Source organism: Dermacentor silvarum, chromosome 3 (assembly GCF_013339745.2).
Source record: "Dermacentor silvarum isolate Dsil-2018 chromosome 3, BIME_Dsil_1.4, whole genome shotgun sequence".
Classification (NCBI taxonomy): domain Eukaryota; kingdom Metazoa; phylum Arthropoda; class Arachnida; order Ixodida; family Ixodidae; genus Dermacentor; species Dermacentor silvarum.
In genome coordinates, this window is record NC_051156.1 from 65,097,465 (window position 1) to 65,121,666 (window position 24,202).

Sequence of the window (24,202 nt, forward strand, 5' to 3'; positions counted from 1 at the left end):
AATTTAGAGGCGAGTGTTTATTACCAGACTTGTGAAGCGGAACGACCCTCCCGATCTTCCAGTCAGTGGGGAGGGAATTGTTCTCTAGGGACTGTTGAAAAATTTTTGTTAATATAATTGAGGAGTAAGCGACTGTATTTATCAGAAACATAGGATTAATGGAATCGTACCCAGGTGAGGAGGATGCTTCTAAATTTTTTATAGCTTTGACCACGCCATTGTAATCAGTTGTAATGGGAGACATTACTATAAATCCTAAAGGTTTAACATGAGGAAGCATTGTTTGAGTTGTAGAAAAGTTGCGGAAAATGACTTCATTTAACACAGGGCCACACTGCGCATCACCTATAGTATTCCCTGCAGAATCAACAAAACTGATTGCGCTATCACTTTTAGGATGAAACACGCGCCAGAACTTTTTGGGATCGGATGTGAGCATTGAAGGTAACGTGTTATTAAGAAAATTATCTTTAGCATTCTTTATGGCTGCTATGTACAGAGCGGGAGCTTGTTCGTAGGCTGCCCAGTGACCGTAATCTGTGGACTGTATCGCCGAGCGGTATGTGCGTTTTTTCTTATTCGACAAGCGTTTTATGTAGCGGTTGTACCATGATGCATCAGCATTTGAAATTATCGTATGAGTAGGTATGTATTTACTTGTTAATTCTTTAACCTTAAATAAAAATAAATCCCAATTTGATTGTACCGTTCCCTCTTCAAAACCATGGAGAAAAACGTCAAGAAAAGTGCAAAGTTCCTAGTTTATTAGTTCCAAGTTGGCATTTTTATAATCTTTGATAACTTTCTTTCTGTTTTTGCATTTTCGACGTGAAATGTTAATGCGAAATAATAGAATGGAGTGGTCACTTATACCGGGCAGGTGAGTGACGTTGGAAACGTATTCAGGGTGTGTTGCTAATACGAGATCAAGAATGTTAGCTGTTGATTCTGCGATTATAGTTGGTTTCGTTATCGATTGTGTTAAAGAAAATACAGCGCACATATGCAAAAAGTCTCTTGCGAGTGATGAAGGAGGATTCAACACAGGTGGCTCACAATCCCACAAAACATTAGGGATGTTAAAATCACCCATTAAGAAAAGCGGTAACCTCGGGAATTGACACACCACAGAATTGATCACGTCATGTAGTCCGTTAACGAAAATGGAATTGTGAGCAGGGGGGCGGTAACAGACGCCAATGATTATTTTTTGCTCCGGAAATTCAGTGACAACCCAAACGGTTTCCCACTTACTTGGAATGTGAATGCGGTACGATGGTAGTTCTTTCGAGATGGCGAGCAATACACCGCCGCCGATCCGCGACTCTCGATCACAGCGATATACAGAAAATTGATTAACTGATGAAAAAATTCGTTATCCATTACTTCTGGCCGAAGCCAGGTTTCCGTCAATACGAGATGTGTGCATTGCAAGTATATATAGCAGAGTTCAAAAGGTCACGCTTATTAGGCAGGCTTCGAACATTAGTAAAGAGTACAGATGTGTGTAACTGATCCTGCCCACATCCCCTCGCGCACCTCTAGCTTGGCGTACCTTTAGTTGCGTTGGCATTTGTACGGCGGTTATCAGGTGACGCAAATTGCTTACGTTCAGTGACGCTGTCTGTTTCTGAATTGTACACGTAATGCTATTTATTCATGACAAGCGTTTTGTACCTAAGCTGATAGGGCTGCGTTTCTGATTGATTTTTGACAAAATCAGCAAGTTTCGAGCGTATACGACGCGTTGCGGGTGAAAAATCTTCGCTCATAGTGATGCCATTTTCCTTTAGCTTTTTACGTGCACTCAAAACTTTTTGTTTAACTTTATAGTTTGAAAAATTCACAACAATGGAGCGGCACTTGTTGGGGACGAAAGGTCCGATACGATGCGCACGATCGATAGCATTATCGGGCAAATTATTCGCGACACAAAGAAGGGCAGATTTGACACGTGCTTCAGACTGCTCGCACGATTCAGGAGAGTCAGGTATACCTCGAAAAATTAAGTTGTCGCGACGCGACCTATCTTCTAAATCATCTAGACGGGCTTCCAAAGAGTCATGCCGGGCGATAGCGCCTTCCTGTTTATGGCGTACTCCATTAAGTTCTTCAGACATTTTGTCGAATGATTTAGTTTTTTCTTCGAGTTCATCCAATTTCTCGTGAATGTTGCCAATCTTCGTTTCGATAATTTTCTGACTGCTTTTTATGGCTTTTATGTCAGCGGACAGCTCGGCCTGACTTTTTTGCTGATTGCACAGAACGAGTATGCAGATCTTTCAGTAAATGAAAAAGAACCCGCATTTGTTCTGCGGGATCATCGGGCAAGTCTTCCAAGGAAAGCAATGATGCCGATAGTGTCAGGCCCGGGATTTGTTTCCACATCACCGGAGCATAGTAGCAGAAACATTAACAAAAAACAGTCACAGTTAATTTCACAAAATACTTGTGGGCAAGGGAACAACAGCAAGTACGGGTTGTCGCTTTTTTAGCATATAAAGAATATCGTTTACACACCTGCGAAGCGCAAACGGGCCAAGCGTGAGCCATGCTGCCTACGTTCTTGACCACTAAAGTGATGAGCGTGCGGCCAGTAGATAAAGGTAGCCTCAGGAACTGATGCCAGTGTCGATGAGTATTCCCTGCAGATAGCGAACTGCGGTGCTGGGCAAACATCCGGGATAATACCCGGGAAAGCGTAGCATTCTTCGGTGTAGTTCCACAGTTTCAGAAACGTTGATTGCCGTCTGAGCAGGAGGCAGGCATGCCATAAGGAAGGATGACAGGAAAACTTGCGAAGAGCAAACGGGCCATGTGTGAGCCATGCTGCCTACGTTGCTCTCTTGCCCACGCCTGATAATTAGTGCAGTACTTCTCGAGTTAGATAATTTATTACAATGAGCTAATAAAATCTCAGTAACGGAAAAATTACTGGCGGCTACTCCACTGTACTGGAAACAATACACACTAGGTTTACTTCGCGTAGCGCCTGTCGTCTTTTTTTAAATCGTGCTGCGTGATAGTTTGGACACCCTGATGACATCGAATTAGGAAACAATATGTAGATGTAATCCACATGTTGGAAACAGAGGAGCGAGGTTTTCGTGAAGCGGTTCAATAACTACTATACAGATGATTATGTTCCCCATAGCGTGTGGTGCCATAGCAATTACCTGCCTGCCAGTCACGGCAAAAAAGTCGCAGTTTCGCCCGAAAGGCGAGCATCAATTGCGATAACAAAATATTACACAGCTATAATAAGTAAGCATAGTTAATTTATCGGCCGTTTGTCACACGCGCACAGGCAAACGTGAACGCGTCTTACTCGATGACCGCGTACATTCGCCCTCAAAACGCAGGCGTGAGTAAGAGCAGCAGAATGAATTGTGGGGTTTTACGCGCCAAAATCACGATCTGATTATGAGGCACGCCGCAGTGGGAACTCCGGAAGAATTTCCACCACCTGGGGTTCTTTAACGTGCACATAAATCTCAGTACACGGGTTTTTTGCATTTCGCCCCCGTCGAAATGCGGCCACCGCGGCCGGGATTCGATCCCGCGACCTCGTGCTTAGCAGCCGAATACCATAGCCACTAAGCAACCACGGCGGGTAAGAGCAGCAGGAGCGAGGGAATTAATCTTTGTGCTACCTCTTGCTTCAACGTGAACTCAGCGGCAAAAACAGCGCACACGATGCTATCCGCCCTCAGCGCGCCTCGACTGTGCCCATCGTAGATCTCTTTCAACCTATAGGGCCCGTGCGGCGGCGATCAGCCGCGTTAAACGCAGCCACCATCGAAGTAGGATGCCCTCGCCACACTCACAGCATACGGCACGTGACCACAATGTTTTCGCACTTGACTCTATGCGGAACATCACGGCGACGACGACAGCGGAATTGCGCCTGAAGTGTCCATATAATTCATATCGCAATAAAATAACAGCAACATTATGACGCATTGGTTGCAAACGCTTACCATCAATCGCTTGTGGCATCCTGTTTGTGTGTGTTATTCTGAGAACTGTATGCTGATCATTTGGCGACTTCGTCAACTTCCTATTGGAAGCTCATTCATCAGAAAGTCATTTTAAATGTGTTCCAGCATAATAAACATGCATAACTAAACGTCCATGATTCTCTGGTCTGAGCTTTGTAAGCTGAAATCTCTCGCCCTTATTTTTTTTCGTTGTTTTAAGGCGAGTATATGGTTTTATTTTTGAGGCTTTCTTATACCCAATTACAAGAAAGCGTTTCAGGCATCTGATAAGCCTCTCCTCCTCGCGCCCCGGCGCGGCCTCTCATTGGTCGCCTCCTATCCCAGCTCGCCTCTCCTCCTCTGCTGGTCACGTCACCTGCCCTTCCCCGGCGCGGCTCTCATCCTCTTGTGGTCACGTGACCTGCGCGACGCCGGACAGATGGCGAAGGGTCGACTAATAGCAGCTTCGCTGTTAAAGAAAGCTCGGCTACTACACATTCCTCGAAGGACATCTTCAGTCCTGCATAATCAATTTGTCCCATAATAAGCTCTCCCAAACGCAAAACTCACTCGGATACTTCTTCTCTTGAATGCGCACTACAGCATAGACAAATAAGGGGCACGTGCTACCGAAACATCGGGGCACGAATGTTTTCACGATGTAATTACGCACGCGGCAACACCTGCCAGTCGCTCATAATAGAGGCCTGCGCCTCGCGACTCTCTCCAGAGAAGGTCTACAAAGCACATAGTTGCCTTCCCTTAAGAAAATATGAGATGAGTTTCACATGAAGGTCTGATGACGTTTGACATTACAGCCAAATGAGTCTCTGATGTGTTTCTTCGGAAATATTCTGATGTATTCCTAATGTCATTCTAAAACATATTGGCCACCGTCGTTCTGATGCATACTTGATGAGGGTTTTTCTTGTGAGCATGAAATGTCTTCCTAATGCGTGCTCCAAAGCAGTTTTCGTGTGACCGTGTCATGTCTTCCTAAAGAGTCTCTTCTTAGTTTATACATTAGATTGCTGGCATTCATAGAATTCCTAAAACAAAATTAGCCACCACGTGTGGCAACATTTTCTTATGTGTCTTTCGTGCTTGATATACATATATCAAGCTAAGGTGCAGCACTTTTTCCAACATCCAACATGTGCGTGGGCCCGTACATATGCTGCACATTAGACATTTCTCAACGAAAAAAAGTTGATAAAAACATTTATTGAGCATATACCACGCTGCCTTAAAGAGAGAAGAAGGTTAAATGTAAGGAACACGTAGTATCTGTCTGGTTATGGATGTGGTATTTTCCTTTCATTTTGTCTCCCTGCTAGTCTTTGAAGAGAGGCTGTTTTTGAGGTGGAGAGTCGTCGTCTTGAAGCGAGTGCACGTGTACCCTGCATGGTGAAAGTACAGAAAATTAACAACACTTGGCAATGAACCACAGGAATACACACTGTATCACTTGCTGCGGAACGATTTGGAGATGTTAGTTTTTCGAAAAGTTTATGCGATGTTGGTTCACATAAAGTCGTTGAGGAACCGCCGTGTAGCCTTTGGGTGTAGCAGTAGCTACAGTATGCCCAAATTTCTCTTGGCTGTACAAACATGCAATGCCGATCCGCTGTGGAGTGTACGTGTTGTGAACTACTCTGGCTGTATTGGTTTCCACCCGACAAAGAGCAGCAGTGTCTGTGGATTGCTAGCGGGAATTGGAAAATATTCTATATGATCACTTGGCGTGGAAACAAGCATAGGAGTGCTGGTGTACGGGCAACCCCATGCAACCTCGAGACATTTAAGTGCCAGCCATTATAGAATATTTGCATGAGCTACCGGCATAGTTCTCATGCATTTCAAGTCCACTATGCCATGCCTATCTTGGCCTATGTCCACTATGTCCCACCGATGTTGGTGCTCTCCTAGGCACATGTTGAGGCACCGGCCAGCCTGCCCCATGTAAATCTGACCAAATATACACATGATCAAAGGAATATGCCACACAACCCCTGACGGATACAAGACAAGTTTGGTGGTATCTTTAACTAAGCAAGTCTCCCTTGCCTTGGTGTCTTTCTCAATTCCCTTGTGGACTGCTATGCACATATATAACCAGAAAGAAGTAATGTAGACAGGATATGAACGACAGTTCGTAAGCGAACTGTGAAAGGCGAGCCGGCAAGCGAGACTTGCTTGGTTAAAGATACCACTAAATTTGTCCAGTGTGTGTCCGAGGCAGTGTATTGTACTCCTTTCAAATGTGGTCAAATGCACATAGTGCAGACTGGCTGATCCCTAAATATGTACGTAAGATATCAACCATATTTGACTCAAAAGACCAGTATGCTCATCCGTCTTGGCCGTGCATTACAGCAATAGGGCTTCTGGCCAGATTACGATCGTCACCTATTTTTCACCTACAATAGAAAATTGACACGTAAAATCACTGAGGCATACCACATAAATAAAAAGACTTGTGAGCCAGCCCCATTAGTAATGGGCTCCCTTCTCTCACAGTGTAAATTTTGTTCTGAAAAGTTACATGAACTGCCCGGCAAACTCAAAAGGACGCTACAAATTTCACCTAGTGGACATGGCTGGTTCTCAGAAAATGCACAAATGCAGGGATGGGTATCTCTTCGCATACTGTGTAAGACAAGTTTAAACATGACTTAGTTTAAACTTAGTTTAAACAACTTTCCCTTGCCATGTTTAGTCACGTCAAAGTTATGGCAACACCCCTTGTTTTGAAAAGAACGCTGTACTAGTAGCAAGCTGTGACTGCTTACATTTTCGTTTTCTCCTCAAACTGCTCGTAAACCGAAAACCTGGTAAGCAGAGATTATTTACAACGTCGAACAGTTTATAAGCGAAAAATTGTAATTGCAGTAAGAATCGGTGAAGAGACAGATGAGTCATTATTATGCAACTCCAGCAGAAAAGCGGAAGCGCACCCACAGGTGAACACGATTATTTCCGAACGTAATCTTTCTCCCCCCCCCCCCCCCCCCATGGGAAGAAAACGCTTATCAGGATATTCAATTTCGCATCAAAGCAATAAATTTGCGTAACTAAATTCTGACAAACAGCTCGCAGCGTGCACAAGCACAGGTTTCACTGTTGTCGCAGAAGTTTTATTTCCTACGTTCGCAAGGCATGCTATGCACACACGAGGAGCACACACAACACACGTGTACTTGGCAAGCACGACTGCTTACCTTTTCAATGGTACGACGCTCTCCAAGTGGCCGGTGCTGCGTCGACGACATTACTCCCATCATAGATGTCGCTGTGTAGTGGACGAGCTGAGGCACGCTAACAATACGTATTATTTCTTTTCGACGTCCACCCAACTTTCCACGACAACCCGACAAAGGCCACGGCATGAAAATCGTTGGTCCACATTTACCTGGCGTGCCACTCATACGGCGAGATTGCAGGGAGACACAAGGTATCTTCTCGCACTTTTGTGCACGCTAACTACGTCCTGTTTCATTACAGCAAACATAAAAACACACGATCAAGCAGCACATCGTAAGCAGCACAGTTGCAGCTCGTACAGACGACCGCCATCTTGAAGACTGAGGAAAAACAACAGCGCCACCTGCATACTTGTGAGCACCGTGCTTGTGAGGTTGTGGTGGCCTCCGTGAGGCCAACAATAATAACCACTGAACTCATTTTTTGTGCCTTGTTACGCCCAGCTACCTATATGTGTTGCGAGGCAAAACAAACCACCAAACAGTCCACATTTTACGCTACAGTTTATCGTAAAAAGAAATTCTATGACGTATTTTTAATTTTGGATTGCTTCCGCCGTCTGCAGCTAGCAAAAGCATTGCCTTAGAGATCCGGTTATGTTATCCTGTGAAAGCTGTCGCTGGGGCGTGAGATGAATGATTTTGACTGCCTGCGCCGTCACTTCGTTTTAGATGACTTCCTGCTGTCGTTAACATCAGCTGTAGGCTCAGAAATTGGCGAAACGATCTCTGTAGTGTGCCTCGATCGTGGTTTTCGCATAAACCCCAGAATTGGTTTTAAATCAACATTTTTGGCAAACTATGGAACACTGCGATTGGCCTGTGAATTGCGCTCGATATGATAGACTAATAATCTGTATTATTACCCCCCCCCCCCCCGCGCCCAAAACAAACAGCAGAGCCCTTCCACTATGTGAAGATCGCAGACCAGCGGGGCTGTTGGTTTTGCTTCATTATATTTAAAATTTTTATTACTTTGGTGGTTTTGTTTGGTTGGAAAGACACAACACATAACTTCGTTGCATCGCCGCGCGCCGTATTCTGTATGTGCGAGTGAAAGCGAGTTTAGGCGACTCGATTTGCACCACCTCACACCATCGGCCTCAGCAATTGCATGGGCCGCGGCGCGTACCGGCTTCTCGTCGCTTTCGCATCCATTCGCGCTGTTGAGTGCTGCGGCGTTCCTCGAAGGCGCGCTCTTCCTCTCCGGAGTGAGCGACACGGGTCTTACGCATACTGAGTCCAAGGGGCAACTGATGACGTCGCTAGGGAAATGGCTATGTCACGAGAGAATGAGACATAGCTACTGGTTGGTAAGACTATTGCGTTTTATCACTGACGTTTCGACACGCATCGTCATAGACTAGCGTTTGGGCAACAGCGTTCATCGCGCCGTCGCATTGTTTTCGTCTCTCTGGGTCCCACGTGTGACAAGGGTAATCCAAGGGCGCGTTACAGGTCCCCGGTCGAGCCCACAGAGGTTTGCGCCATTGAGCTTGGACCCTTTCTGCACTATCGCCAGGATCGGCCCACATGACATGCGTATGTGCCATTGCGCTTCGACCCTTTTTGCACGACCTCCAACTTGTCTTTTGTCAACATTTCGGAGACATTTTTTCTAGATCCTAACTAAGGACAGCTTCGCTGTATAAAATAAAGAAAGAAGAAAAAGAAATAAAAGTTCCTGTCATACGCATTTTTATTTCATGTGCTTTGACATTAGCAATGACAAAAAAAGCTGTGTACTCCTCTCATCAGAAATCCTAATATGCATTGCCATTTGAGTATCTGATGTACTTGTGATGCTAAACAACATTAGACGATGCATTTCTGTCTGATGGCACATTAGAAACGCGTAATGTCCTAATAAGAAACTCATGGTTCATTTTCATAAGGGATTTGCTGCCTGCTTGCACGAAGAGTGTTCTAGCCTCCTTGGTTCAAACCTCCTTGGTTCTAGCAGCCGATGCATACAACACTCCCCGGCTCGCCGATGATAAGCGGCTTGCAAAGAAGACGTCAGAGGCCGTACAATCCTAAGGCGGCCATAAAATTGAACCCCTTACCGCAGTATAGCTTTAAAAACCTACAATCCTGCTCTCTCGCTGACAATAATAACTGCACGAACGATAGAACCTGAACTGAACGGACATACATTTTAGTTGCAACGATGCTGCAAGAGACTAGGCAAGAATCTGAATAAACAGCTTTGGAGGAGCTTCAGGATTATGTTATTTCATGGCCATGTCAACTACAGAGAAATATAGAACAACGAAAGCATCAGTCGTGGTTATACTAAATTAGGTGACTATAGATGATCTATGTAACTTTATTTCGGAATAACATTCAGTTGGGTAAATTGCAGAAGCATGCTCAGGACGGAAAGCTTATTTCATAGGACAAGAGGCACACACGGACGGGGTTTTTTACCGCAAGAGCGTGAATTCGTTCTGATATTGTGGGATATTTGATCTGATAGACACGGACGTATTGCAAACACGCAGGTTTGCAATACGTTTTCGAATCAAGCTGGCAGCACGGGCGCACTTCCCTAAAATCATCGATAATTTAGTAGCAATGTGAGAACCTAATTTTCCGTCCCGTTCGTGTCTTCCCGTGATGCTGTGACTGGCATTTTGTGTCCTTACAATTGACTCAACTCTGTCATCGGATTGAAAGGGACCGGCCGTGGTGATGTAATGGTTATGGTGTTGCTCTTCTGAGCACGAGCTCGCGGGATCAAATTCCGGCCGCGTCGGGCAAAATGTAAAATCGCCCGTGTCCCGTTCATTGGGATCATGTTACATCTCCTGGTGGTCAAAATTAATCTGGAATCCCCCACTACGACGTGCCTCATAATGAAATCATGGGTTTGGCACGTATAGTACCTCAGAATTAAATTAAATTCGATTCAAAGGGCTGGCTTTACTTTTAAGCAATAATTGTTACATTTTGTCGCGTTATCGTTTGTTACAGGTGAACAATGCAGGCATCAACATGAGGAAGTCGCTTGAGAAATCCACTGCAGAGGACTACAATCTCGTCTGGCAAACTAACTTTCGGGGTCCTTTCTGGATGATAAAATACGCTGTGCCCTACTTGCGGCGAACGAAAGGTGGGGCTTAGATGCGTGTTTTGTCACCGAACGCTATAGCACTTTATTTACTTATTTGTTTACAATACCCTGAGGGCCAGTGAAGGCATCGAAGAGGGAAGTTGGGTAACAAACAATATAAAAGAGACATAACTGAAGTGTTTACAGGGGTGAAAATAGCACACAACTAAAAGTAACGAAAATGAATGCAGTAAGTATTCATACAATGCAGTAATCTTGTCATTATACCGAGTGTTCAAAATTAAGCCTTACGGAATTTTTTAAAATTGCCTGTGGCAGGTAGCATTACTCGTATCGTTGAGCTGGGTTATTCGATGAGGGGGGCATTAGTAGCACGAGAAATTAAAGCATATCTTCAACTAATTAACAACAATTCACTGATGAATTTCTTAGTTAATTACTTTACGACACATATTGCAATTTACGAATTGTAGCCGGTGAGCTTTTCAGGCGCATCCACTTGAAATGAATTTGCAGAACGACACCATGCAGTTTGGAGATATGCGCCATCAAACTCACTGTAAAAATGCACTGTTGTTCCACTTACTTTTTTTACCATAATGCTGTTCCATACATTGAAGCACAAAAGTAACTGGAACGCCCATGTATTTCGTCCCACACTTTGGGAAATGTTATCTCGAAACTGGTGCCATCCTGGAAACTAATTTCAAGTGGATCCGTCTTGCAAGCTCACCAGCTACAGTTCGTAAATTGCATGATGTGTCATAAAGTAAATAACTAAGACGTTAATTAGTCATTTTTTGTTAATTAGATGCATATGTGCTTTGATTTCTTGTGCTACTAATATCCGCCTCTTCGAATAACCCAGCTCAAGGATAAAATTATCTAACTGCCACAGGCGCTTTTCCAAAATTCAGTAAAGCTTAATTTTGAACACCCTGTATAGCTGGAGCGCTAAGAAAATGTTAGTTACAGTTGATGGAAATAATATTGGCGGGAAGGTGGTTCCATTCATTGGCTGACGTTTGGATCAATACAGGTCCCTATTTCCGAGTCCGAAAATAAATTAGGATAGTGAATGGGAAATCGGCGCAGATCGTGAAAAAGCAATTTTTTTACTGCTCTTATTGAACCAGCTCATTCCTAGCAATTATTTCACCTGACCAGATGCTACTCCATCGAATTCTAAATTACACGACTGGTGAAACCACTACATTGGGCCGCTCAAAAATATTTTTTAGAAAGCAGTGGCGCGTTTTGCTCAGGAATGGCTTAAATCGACTAAGGAGACACGCCGATGACATATAGGAATGCTATCATCGACGCCTCTTACTAAAGTGAGACCTGTGCTTGTGTTCTGCCAAGCAAACGTTTTAATTTTGGTGGGTGATAACTTCCACCATAATGTACGACTGTACATTGCGCTTCCTGCGCCATAGCATACGTGAATTTTGCGCTTACTTCGTTGCGGCATGGGCGCAACGTAATGGCTTGTTCACAATGAGACTTTCGGCATCTGAGGCGGCGCAGAGTCTTCTGCTGCCGAAATGCTGCTTCGGTCACATTGCTCGCCTTTCGCGCCACCGGAGCTGCTGCCATCTCTCGACATACCGCGAAAACACGGAGAAAGCTTGCAGCATTTTACTACTAGTGCGATCTGTCGAGACGAGTATGAGAACGCATCAACACATGTCCACACCGAGTTTTCCTCATTCGTTGCTGACTTGCTGGCCCATGATGACTTGCTGGCCCATGAAAGTTTCGCTTCCCGATTCCCAGAGCGCTTAGGATCTGTATAATTACAATATTCTCACCTCATATCGAGGCGCAATTTGCAGTGTGCCATGAGGGCTGGCTTCGTAGCTCGCTCGCGTTCCGATTGGCTGGCGGAGAGGGATTTCGGTGGCAGCGGCGGTGGAAATTCGTCTGGAACTGATTGGCGAAATTCGCCGCGTCCGTATTGGATTCGGCGCCGCTCAATGGCGACAGACGCCTGCGTATGAACGGGACCTAATGACGTGGCGATAGCTGGAGCACATTCTCGAACCTACGCGAGCACCACGGACTTCTATGTAATCTGCGATGATATGTATAAAGTACAACTGGGGCGCTATAACTAAAAATGATTCCAAACTGTTTTGATTCCAATTTCTGCAATCAGCCTCCACGATTGGTCAAAACATTTTCGGGCCACTCCCAACTGCGCCTGTCTGTCACGTGACGTCACGAAAACCGCGATAGCTCCCCATCTGATATAACGTGTACACACTGATTATGCGTCATTAAACCGCACAAAAGAAAAATACTCATTCCTGATTCGACGCCTTTTCACCATTAGCCATCTGCTATTGGTCTAATGTTTTCTGGCTACGCCCACTTCGCCTGTCTGCCACGCGACGTCACAAAACTGCGAAAGCTCACCACGTCAAAGTGACGCGTGCGCGAAAAAAATGCATTAATATGCCGAACAAAACTTAAGATTTTTCTCAATAGCCACAGACTGCCCCGTTCCGAAAGAAATAGAAGATGGCTGCCCGCCGATCACTCAGGCCCTCGCTACTCGCAGCTGCCGGTGAGCATGTATTTATTTGCGCATGATAAACATTTTTTCGTGGCAGTAAAACGTTATCGAGCCCTTTCGGCATGCATATGACATCGCTCTGCCAAGTCTTCCTTGCTGAGGATCCGTTTTAGCGGCATTCTTATCCTTCTGTTGCACTCCGCCGTGATTTTCGACCAGCCACCGCAAGCTAAGTAAGGCAAAGCGGACCAATCGGACAAGGCGGCACCACCCTCTTCATTCGGTTATCTATTTTCACTGTGCTGGCTCGGCCCCATCGAAACCCTCTCCACTAGATCGTGCTCCTCGCCTCTTGTCAGCCAATTAGATAAGAAAAACCGCTGAGTGTATACAATGTTATTGGTGTTGAAAGCGAGCAAAGATGACCTCCTATAAACGAGGAGAGTGTTTGATTGGGCTGTTCAGACAACGCTGCGGGTCACCGCCCGATGCTTGCGTCGGTGGTTACGTAAATTTGACGTCAGGAGTTTGGAATCGAAACAGTTTGGAATCATTTTACGTTATAGCGCCCATGCTCGACTTCAAGACAGGAATAACGTGGCGATTGCCATTGCTTGATTCTAGTCTATTTTATCACCCACTGCTTACCACAGGGTAATTGCTGTACTAACTTGGGTGGCGCAGAGCAAAGGGGTGGGGGGGGGGGGGAGGCACTTCTTGGATCATTCAATAGGCGCGAAAAAGAATTGCTTGAGTATATAATCATCCCATTATGCCGACTCAGTAAACTGATGCGATTCGACGATCGGCGATCAATATCGCCGCTGTCGTGGCTGCCGCGTTTTTTCTAGCCTGGGCACAACTTACCCCCCACACCCCTCCCCCCCCTAAAAAAAAAGAAACAGCTATGTGCTTCTTAATCTTTCCACTTGTTCCTTCAAGCCAGCGTTCGCCTTAGCACCGTCATTATCTTATGACAATACCTTATTTCCCAGCACATTTTGCATCCTTCCTCTACCCACAAATGCTCTTAAGAACACGCTTATTGCTCTGATCGTCGGCTGCAAACGTACACAGAAAAAATTACTCGTAACGGTATCAAATTTGTGTCTACAGCCCCCAGTAACAGTAAACGCTCATGACAGTTTGATTGCTTAGATTTGAGCACTCACAACTGCTCAAATCGGAACAATCCTTATAGAGTAGTTTTGAGAGCTTACTTTATTTCATTTGAAAAGTCCAGAGTGAGCATTTCTTTCTCAGTTTGAAGACATCGAACCTACGGAACGGAACATCATAGTCTGCTCTAGGTTTGCTACTCTGCGACCAGGATATTACAGTGAACGCGCGGAAGAAGCCAAGACTAGGAAATTAAAGGTGCGCTGAACCAATTTTTTATAGAAATGTAGAACGGCATTTCACATGAAAATAGGCTTACTTAATGCGTTTCAATGCGTTCAGCAGAAGCGGAATTATTGGCAATCGAACACGACCTTCGCCGTGCTCCCGTACCTTCTTCAATGCTTTAATGCCTTGCACTGCGAAGGCTACGGCGGAGTGGTTCGTGGCCACAACGCTCCCAAATGTCACCGTGGCGTACAGTTAAAATTTCATTTTGGCTGTTAACGTAGACGCCACGACTTCAGTTTTTGGTGCCTACGACGCACTAAACGTAAATCAAACGCGGTTCTCCTCAATGAGCCGCAGTGCGCTTAGGCAGTGGACTCGCGGGGCACCGTGCGGCGGCCGCGGTACCAACGCAGCTTAGTCAACGCAGCTACAAATTGCAATCGCGTAGGGGATTCCGCTTTATTAAATAAATCGTCCAGAAGAGAGCGATGGTCACGGCTTCTGTTGAAAAGAGACCGTTTGAGAGAAAGGCGACGTGGCGCTCCGCTTGCGAGCTCCACGCACCGCGTACGACAGCTAAACTTGGCGAAGATGTTAACAGCAGTGTACCCGCGGACTACGTTATTTCACCAAGCCGGAAGGGTGGTTCAGGGTCCCTTTAAAGAAACACTGAATGAATGGAGGTCTATAAAAATAGAATAGTAGAAAGAAAAGTACGGGACAAACATGGTAATCGTAATAAGGCCAAGTTTAGCGAAGATAACTTACCTTGCAGGCAAATGCCACTGGGCATTGCAGGATTCAGCAGGCGCTGTCTCTCCGTACGGACGTGTTGCACTAAGAGTTATCTGTTTCATTATGCATCGAATTCCGAATCACTCTAAACTAATTATAGCAGTAGAATAATGTCCAGCCCTCATTTTCGGCTGTCATTGTGTGTGATAGACTCGGTTAGGCTCTATAGCCACTCGCCTGCTCCGCCACGAACTTCTATGTTTTGCAACGTTTATGCGGCGTTCCTAGATGGACAGTTCCGTGGACAGTTCTGAGAGTAAGTCGTGATATGTGCGCAAGATTCAATAGGGTGTTCACAGCACCGATATCACATTGTATCCGCGGCCACTCCGTTACCGTTGTTGCAGTATTTAGAAACACAGTCACACGTGTACTTTCGCTCGCGATCGAGCCCCTGTTGAGCTTTCTCTTTATCCCATTTCCTCAGCGTAGTGGCCAAAACAAGCTACAGCTCAGGCCGACCTCTCTACCTTTTTGTAAATAAAATTTTATAAACGAACGCAGCAAACTCCACCCGGATTCAGTTATTTCCTATTTGTGCATCGCGATCACGTTTATAAATTGCGATGGTAGCGCTTTGATTTCTCGCTGCATGTCAGACAAGTTAGTCGAGTGTTTGAATCCACTTAACGACAACTAGTGCGCTTCGAAAGTGCTCCAATCTCATGAGCGGACACCTGCACTCTGAGCTATCGCAGTTCATCGTCATCGGCGGTCACACTAGAAATGCAAAAGTCACCTTTAGCAAAACATACGTCACAATTGTCGTGCCGAAGCCGACAATGAAATAGTGGGCAACGGCAGCGGCGACAGCATGAATCTATCGACATTTCCAAGCGTGCCCTTTAGTATACAATTCGTATTGCTTGAACACTAATGTCAGTTCAATGTCGACGCTTGTCTTTGTTTTTCTGTCCGTCCTTCGCCTGCTTCTGTGCCGTCAAAACAGCATTCATCACAATCAAACGCGTTCCCACACTTTGCTTATGAACCGATTGTTTAGCCAATACTCAAGCGCTTGCGAGACGCCCCTTCAGTTTTGCTCGATCACCACGCGTTGTCACTTCACCAGTACATAAATAATACCTAATAAAACAAACCGCGCTTCTCAGTTTCCTTAACTATTTTGCGTGTAGTTCGCTTTTATTGAAGCCTGATCGACGTTGAATTCCGCAGAAGTATTATGGCTCCTGTTTAGGCATCTATCTCCCCGTCACCTATTTCATGTTGTTGTATTCAACGAAGCGTTCGTGTTGCAGGCGCTGAAGCATACCGAGGTCCTTCACTCATCCCGTTGCGGGGAACGAAATTTGCAATTACAAGGCCATGTCGCACGTCATAACTCTGCTGCAAGGAGGCGTGAATAAGGTTTATGGTGGCACCTCTCTGTCACGGTGCCGCATGCGTGCCTATAGCGTTTATCCATCGCAATGAAGGGGGAGAATCAATGCGGCCTTGCGCCAGCAATGGATTGTCGGCACTGTGATCAAAGTTGATAATATCACGGGCCGTTAATTCCGACAATGCAGCTCGTAATAGGCCATGCAATGGTGTAGATGGTTTTCATGAGACTTTGCATAAGTGGCATGCTCGACGGCAGTCGAAATTAAGGGGTGAGCCTCCCTGCTTCACTAATGCATCGCAGCAAGACAGAAGCAAAACAATTGTCTCTCTGTTCACTCAAAATGACGTATTTTCCAGCTTCCAGAGGACAATACAGAGCGCTTCACGAGGTGCTTTTTCTGCTACCAAGCTTGTTGTTCATTATTCTACTTATGCGTATTTTGCAGGCAGCATCGTCAACGTTTCAAGCGTAGCATCGACAATTGCGGTAAGTGAAATGTTAAAAACAGCTCTGTTTGCTTGTCGTATTTTCAAGCATGCAGGTGCTCATATATGGCTGAAATGTAGTAGGTATATTTGGTTTCCTTTTTACGCTATAACATGCGTACGCCATAAGATCGCTTATCAAATTTTTGTCGTCTCTTTGTGTAGGTTAACGTAGCGACACCTTACTGCGTGACAAAAGCAGCGTTGGATCATCTGTCACGATGCGCGGCACTAGGTAAGTGAGCATGGCCGCCCAACAAACTGCATTCCTGCAAGCGCAGCTGCTCTAATGGGCGCACTACGCCAATGCATACGTAGGAGACAAACTTTTATTGCTGCTAACGATTACAGCTCAGGAAGATAGCTCGGGAAGACAGGACTACAGCAATATTTAGCGCCTATAGGATTGGCATCGATGAGTAAGAGCCTACGGAGTTGCGCGGAAAGTTGTATTCGATGGCTATCGTATACCTGAAAGATTATCCATGATTTCAAGGTCATCGTCGAAATTGGGCTGATGGCGACCTAATGGCAGAGCACACTTCATTGTTACTTCAATACCTTTAAAATAGACGCCTCTACCAGAATTGTCTCGCCATTATCGCGCTCCGTTTGCAGAACTGGCATTTCGTCGACGATTTCCCGCGCTACACGTCGCCGCTGCTTAGGATGAGCTGCTCAACACCCCGTTCTTCAGGAAACGCTCGGCGTTAGATCTCTCTATACCGCTTTTACAGCGATGATTGAGTTGTCCTGTGTAACTTTGAAGAAATATATGTATTTGTGCCACTATTACTGTGGCGTCTTAATTCTATCTAAAGAAAAGCCTGTTTGCCTTCCCCATTGGTACGCCGTTCTCGATACCTTTGCCCTATTTAAAAGTTTCTTTTGGCATGTTCACGTTGCGAACTGTAATTTTTCTCTGGCCTCCACACATCCGCATCAGCGCTATAGTCGCAGTGGGCTCTTGCAACTGTTTAATCGTTTTGCTTCCCCGGCATAGTGGTGGTTGGACAAGTTCTACATCATTTCAAGGAAAATGAAATTGCCCATTAGGGCTAGGCGTTCAAGCAAATTATCCATCTCCTTTAATAAGTAGAGCAGCATCGAAATGTTTTTTGTTACCTTCTAAAGATAGCTTTGTCGATTCGAATAGCGCCCAAAACAAATATGGGAGGTGCTTTTATGTTATAAAGGTAAGTTGTTTCAGTGCAAGGCCACAGCATAGCCACTTCACCACGACGTTGCACCACCGCGTGAATGTACAGCCACAGCAGAAAAGGATTAGCACAAGTGGCCGCTGACCAGAGCAGGGAAATTTCGGAAGGCGACGCTCTTGTTCCCGTGCACACGGGTATCTAAGGTGCCATATTAAGGGGGTGCCTGGCACCCTTATTTACGGCCTCCCAGGGAACAGCAGCATCGCGTGCCGCAATCTAGCTGCTCGGGTGATATATCACTTGTGCTAATCGTTTTCCGCTGCAGCTGTGCAGTCATGGACGCCATTGCATTCTACTTTAAAATTTTAGGCTATACTTGAAAAAGGATGCAGACATTTTCCGTGTTTTATTCAAAACTTGTGTTGTTTGTATAAGCAATGTACTCTATCTTGCTTTGTTCTGTTGGCTGTATTTGTGCGCTGATATATTGTACTTCCACCCTGCTGAAATCCCTTCGGGCATAGCAGTATCTGTGAATAACTAAAATAGAAATTCAGGTGAATTTTTGTTAGGATGACAAGGTGTTTTCGTAATGATCGATAGCAAAATATTTCAACATTGTCTCACAATTATAGTATTCATTTCCAAATATGTTTCTTGAACTTAATGGGGTCCGGCAAGGCACGTTGAGCTCGAAGTGTATCGGGTGTTCCAGCGAACTTTCAAAAGTTTTTTATGGTTGCCTGTAGCAGATAGCACAATTCTAGTTATGAGCTGGTCTACTCGAAGAGGTGGACATTATAGGCATAAAAAATTGAAATGAATAGCCGAATAATTAGCAAAATTCACCAATTAGGTTTTTAACTAATTATCTTATGGCCCATATTGCAATATACAAATTCTAGCCGTGGAGCTCGCAAGGCGGATACACTTGGACCAAATTGCCAGGATGACACCAGTTTCGAGATATGTTTCCCGAACTTTGCGGAGAGATGCATTAGCGTTTCAGTCACTTTTGTGCTTCAATGCAAAAAGTGGCGTTTTGTTAAGAAATATACCGATTACAGCGGTTCTCTATAGGGCTGGATCTGTGTGATGAATAGAACTTTATAGTAGTTAACAGGGAGCATGAGTGTCATGGACAGGTAGCGTAGCAATGCGAAAACAGGCAGTAATGTATCGACTACGCCTTAGTCTTAGAAATAGTCTACGAGCAACTAGACCAAATTATAATAGGCGAACATGTACAAAATAGCCTGGGTAGGGATCATAGACGTTTAACATTAAAGTTTGGGATAGAAAGCAAACACGAACCAATAGCATCAGAATTTCTAAAACGAATGAATAACTAATAACAGAGACCGAAAGAAACACAGAGAAGAAAATGGAAGCATTTCCTGCGGCAGTCTCGGAATATAAGGAACTGGTAGACGTTATGCAGCAGGAAATAAGACAGACACGGCAAATAGATTGTCATATTGGAAAGAGAAAACAACGTAAGTGGTGGAACAAGGAAATAAAGCAAGCTATAGTAGAGCGTAAAGAGGCTTCTAGGGCTCATCGAGAAGTCAAAAAGTTGGTATTACGCGAAGAAGAGGCGCACTCTAGATAGAACACATCTCGAGAAAAGAAAAGGGTGGTGAGGGAGCTCGTGCAAGAGAATATAAATGCGCAAGTGAACGTTGGGTGCAAAACATTCACAAAAGAGACGAAGGCACCCCTAAAATATTATGTAAACACATAAGAGCATTCCAAGCTGCAACTAAAATTCGCGAACGACTAGAAGGGATAAGACGGTAAGATCTACGAAGGTGACGATGCGCTGCGGTATATCACAGACGTTATTTGGGATAAATTCGGCACGAAAGAAAGGGTAGTTTAGACTAAAACAGATCCAGCAACAACACAGAAGTCCGTGAAATCAAAATTTAGCATAGAACATTTTTACTGTAAAAAATTCAAAAATCCAACTCTGTGCCATTCCACTCTGTGAAGGGGGATGACCAGCGTGCTGTATATATGGTGATAAACTATATTGATTTCAGTAAAGACACATATCACACGAATTGTCATTCTCTACCGCCTTTTATCGGTCCGCACAATACGCGGCCTATGCATTACACGACCGGAACGCAACTGACATAACTTGCCTATGCAGTACGTGACGTCACCAGCCAAAGAAACACCCATTGCCTAATAAATGCAGCTGGGGCACACCGGCGATACGCTTTTGCTTTGTATCGAGGTTACGGAGTTTTTGGTCTACGCGCTCGGTCCGCTGGAAACGCGATCCACTGGAAAGTAGCGTATGACAGCTCCGTTGTAACATATCCCTAACAACACAACAGCAAGACCCGATGAAATTCCAATACAGCTAATGAAAAACATCGGTTCAAAGAGCAAGGCACTGCTGACTAATGCCGCAGAGCAAGTGTTTAGAACAAAGCAAATTCCGGTTAGATGACATCAATGCAACATGAACCTCATCTACAAAGGAAAAGCTGATAAGGATAAGTCAAGCTCGTACATGCCAATTACAGTAACATCGCTGATATATAGAATGGCAATGCAAGCCATAATATTAGAACTGTCGAAGTGGGTGGAGAAAATGATGTTCTGGGGGAACTACAGAATGGGGTAAGGCCAGGCAGGCGATTAGAGGATAATATGCTTTCACTAACTCAGTGCATATAGATTTCAGTAGCTCAGAATAGACTTGCAGCGATAGCATTTCTAGATATCAAATGAGCCTATGAAAAGGTGGACAGGGATGCACGAGAGCATAGGTGACGTTTCGTATAGCTATTGCGGGAGATATTTAGAGACAACCGAGCACAAGTGGTATGGGGAGGTCGAAGAGGTAATGAAGTGGTGGGAATTCACCAAGGACTGAAGCAAGGATGTCCGCTGTCTCCATTGTTGTTCACGTTTTATGGCATAGGCATAGAAAGACGACTCGAAAACAGCGAACTAGGGTTAGATTTATCCTACATTCGTAATGGACAAATGGTGCAACAGAAGGTCCCTGGACGGTTGTATGCGGACTACATAGTGCTACTAGCGGACAATATAATATATATATCTGTGGTAACGCAGATACAAATCTAGGCCTTAAATTCAGCACAGGGAAATCAGGAATTATGATATGAAATGAAAAGACGAGTAATTACGTGGTGTCAATTTAATAGCAAGTCATACCAATTCAAAATGATGGGGCTTTACGTGATAAAATTACGATCTGATCATGAGGCACGCCATAGAGGGGAACTCCGGAATAATTTGGGCCACCTGGGATTCTTTACCGAGCACCTAAATCTAAGTACACAGCCGCCGTGGCCGGGATTCGATCCCGCGACCTCGTGCTTAGCAGCCCAACACCATAGCCACTAAGTAACAACGGCGGGTAGTCATACCCATAGTCAAGCAATATAAATACCTCGGCGTATACATAAACGAAGGAAAGACTTACACAAGCACCCACTAAGATAATCTGAAAATAAGGGGGAAGCGGAATGTAGCAATAAGGAAACATTGATCACTGTGGGGCCACACTAAGTATGAGGTGGTGCATGGAATCTGGAAAGGAGTAATGGTGCCAGCGCTAAGGATGAAAGGAGGTATAGACGGAAAGGCAGGGAGGTTAGCCAGTTCTCAAACCGGCTGGCTACCCTGTTCTGGTGAAAGGGTGTAAGGGGAGTAAAAGATAATAGAAAACATGTTACAAAATAAGGTCGAGAAGAGCACACAAAAACGAAATAAAAGGAGAATACGACACTGCTTAAAGTCTGTCTCTAAGACCAGTTCTCTGCAAGAAGCGCCACAACGCTTTCAAAGCCTTCTGTGCTGAGGACGGTCTCGGCCAGTGTCCCAGTTCCCTTTCCTTCGACAAAGGGCGTTTGTGAAGTCCATCTAACACTCTTGAAAGTTCTTACCTGAGCTCACTGAAGCGGGGACACTAACAGAGATGGTGGGCGATTGTTTCCTCGCAGCTGCAGTTATCGCATGTAGGGCTGTTGACCATTCCGATCCGAAATGAGTAAGCCTTCGTGAAGGCCACGCCAAGCCACAAGCGGCACAGAAGCGTCTCCTCAGCTCTAGATATTCCTGACGGAACACTGAGCTGTAGATTCGGATCCAAGTTTCGCAAATGCCATTCTGTGCTCAAAATCGGATGTATTGGCGTGGTTGGAAGTTAAGCAAAGATCGGTAGGCCGGGTGGCTTTGGGAGCACAAGGGGGAACCGCAAATGAGGGATTGCAGGTTGACAAGCGTCGCGCCTCTCTTGAAGTCAGAGAAGCGCAGAGCAAAATTAGTTTGAAGAAAGACTGAGGAACATGCATGAAAATAAATGGGCGGCTAAAGGGCACAAGTATCTGTACCTGAAAAGCGTGGACACTGATTGGAGGAAGAGGTCAAGAAAGTTGGCAACCAATTACAGGCTAACTGAAAGTGTAAATCGACAACCATGAGTCATCCGAAAGAAAGTGAGAGAAACGAAGATAGTGAATTGAATGCAAAGAATGGAAACAAAAAGGAACAAGGAAATTTAGATGAATTAGAAGAAAGAAATTAGAAGTGAAAATCTGTACGGCAACACAAAGAGATATGTGGTGTCAATTCAAGAGCAAGTCATACCAATTAAAAAATGATGGGGCTTCTCTTACCCTTATCAGCTTTGCTATTTGAAGCTGTAGCCATCTGCCTAAGGACAAAAACCTACCCGAGCAAATGTTCAGAACGAGATGAGGCATGTGCATGCTGCAGAAAACTCCAGAGAGCACTGAGCACATCCTAATAGAATGCGAAGGGATTCAGCCAGTGAGAACCATAGGTAAAGTACACCTTCCAGAAGCACTTGGGTTTAAAGTGAACGGAAGCATCAACCAGTCAGCAGTCGACATACGTAAGAGGTGTTTGGAGTATTGGTGGAAAAAATATCCGGGAAGAGACTGATACGACCGGAAACGTTACATACATAGGTTGCGCCACAAGGTAGATATTGAAGAAAAAAGAATATTAAGGAGATGTACAATGAAATGCTCGATAACTATTTCTCACCACCCCGATTCAAAGGGGATGCCTTTAAATAATCATTGATCATCAATCACCACTGCAGCGGTGGCGCCGGCCGTGCGGGGGAAAGAAAAAAAAGAACCAGAAAGCTCGCCTTCGCGCATAGCGTTCGCCGCGACCGTTTCAGGATAAAGATTATGGTTGTATGAGCTACAGTTGCTGGGAAGCGGCAACTGTGTCGCCGGTCTATATTTAACACCGCGCGTCGCGCTGCTGCAAGTCGGTGCTGTGATTTCAGTGAGTTCTGTCGTGCGCTCCGATGGACAAACCTTCGACTTCAACTTCTCAATCTGTAGAGCTGCGCCCGGCTCCTCTGGACGACCATGCAAGTTCGCGAACGAGGCTGAGGCGTCATCGGAGAGACGTCGCAATTCTTTCTAATTCATCCACGCAGAGATAACCAAGTGCCATTGAAAATTTGTCTACTGATTCTGAGCGTTCCGCGCTATCTTTGTTCACTGACTGCGCTATTTTTATTCACAGACTGCGCTATCTTTGTTCATTGACTGCTGTCGAGCAAGAACTCGGGGCATCCTACATAGCACCCCTGGTCTGGAGGTCGCACCCAGAACCAACACTTTCGCGGAGCGGTGGCTAAGCATCGAGCTAATGAAGAAGCTGTCAAGGAGCATGGCGAGGGCAATTTTTTTTATTCTGGGGTATTAGGTGCCGAAACCAGGATATCATTATGAGCACACCGTAGTGGGGGCTCTAGAATAATTTTGACTACCTGTCGCTCTTTAACGTGCAACCAGTGCACGAGATACCTGAGATACTCCCTCGACGTTTAAAATAGAACAGCGCGATAATGAGTGGTCAAACGCGAGCAGTCAGTCACAGTTCCTATAATATTGGTACCATATTCATGAGCAGAATTTTGCCGTAGAAGTAGGGACACGGGTGACAGAAACAACAAACACAGACGGGCCCACTCTTGTGGTTTTAATTATCCACGTCCCTATTGCTGCGCCACATTTGTGGACCAAAACATGAAACTACTAGGCCAACATCTTATTTTAGTGGCACTAGAATATTGGTAAAACACACAGACAAATACACGATACAAAGTGCCGAAAAGCGACAAATCATCGACTGAAGCTCCGAGTACATCGACATTGAATTAAAACCTTGTCACATAACTAACTGCACATGGA

At 45.1% G+C, this 24,202-nt stretch overlaps 1 protein-coding gene across 1 annotated transcript in view; it reads left to right on the forward strand.

Moving 5' to 3' along the window:
• Positions 1 to 24,202, forward strand: part of LOC119445473 (glucose 1-dehydrogenase 1-like) — a 55,192-nt gene that overhangs the window by 25,575 nt on the left and 5,415 nt on the right. The window contains exons 4-6 of the mRNA XM_037709755.2: positions 10,220 to 10,358; positions 16,776 to 16,816; positions 16,981 to 17,050. Of these exons, the coding sequence (XP_037565683.2) occupies positions 10,220 to 10,358; positions 16,776 to 16,816; positions 16,981 to 17,050 (250 nt within the window). The remainder of the gene's footprint in view (positions 1 to 10,219; positions 10,359 to 16,775; positions 16,817 to 16,980; positions 17,051 to 24,202) is intronic.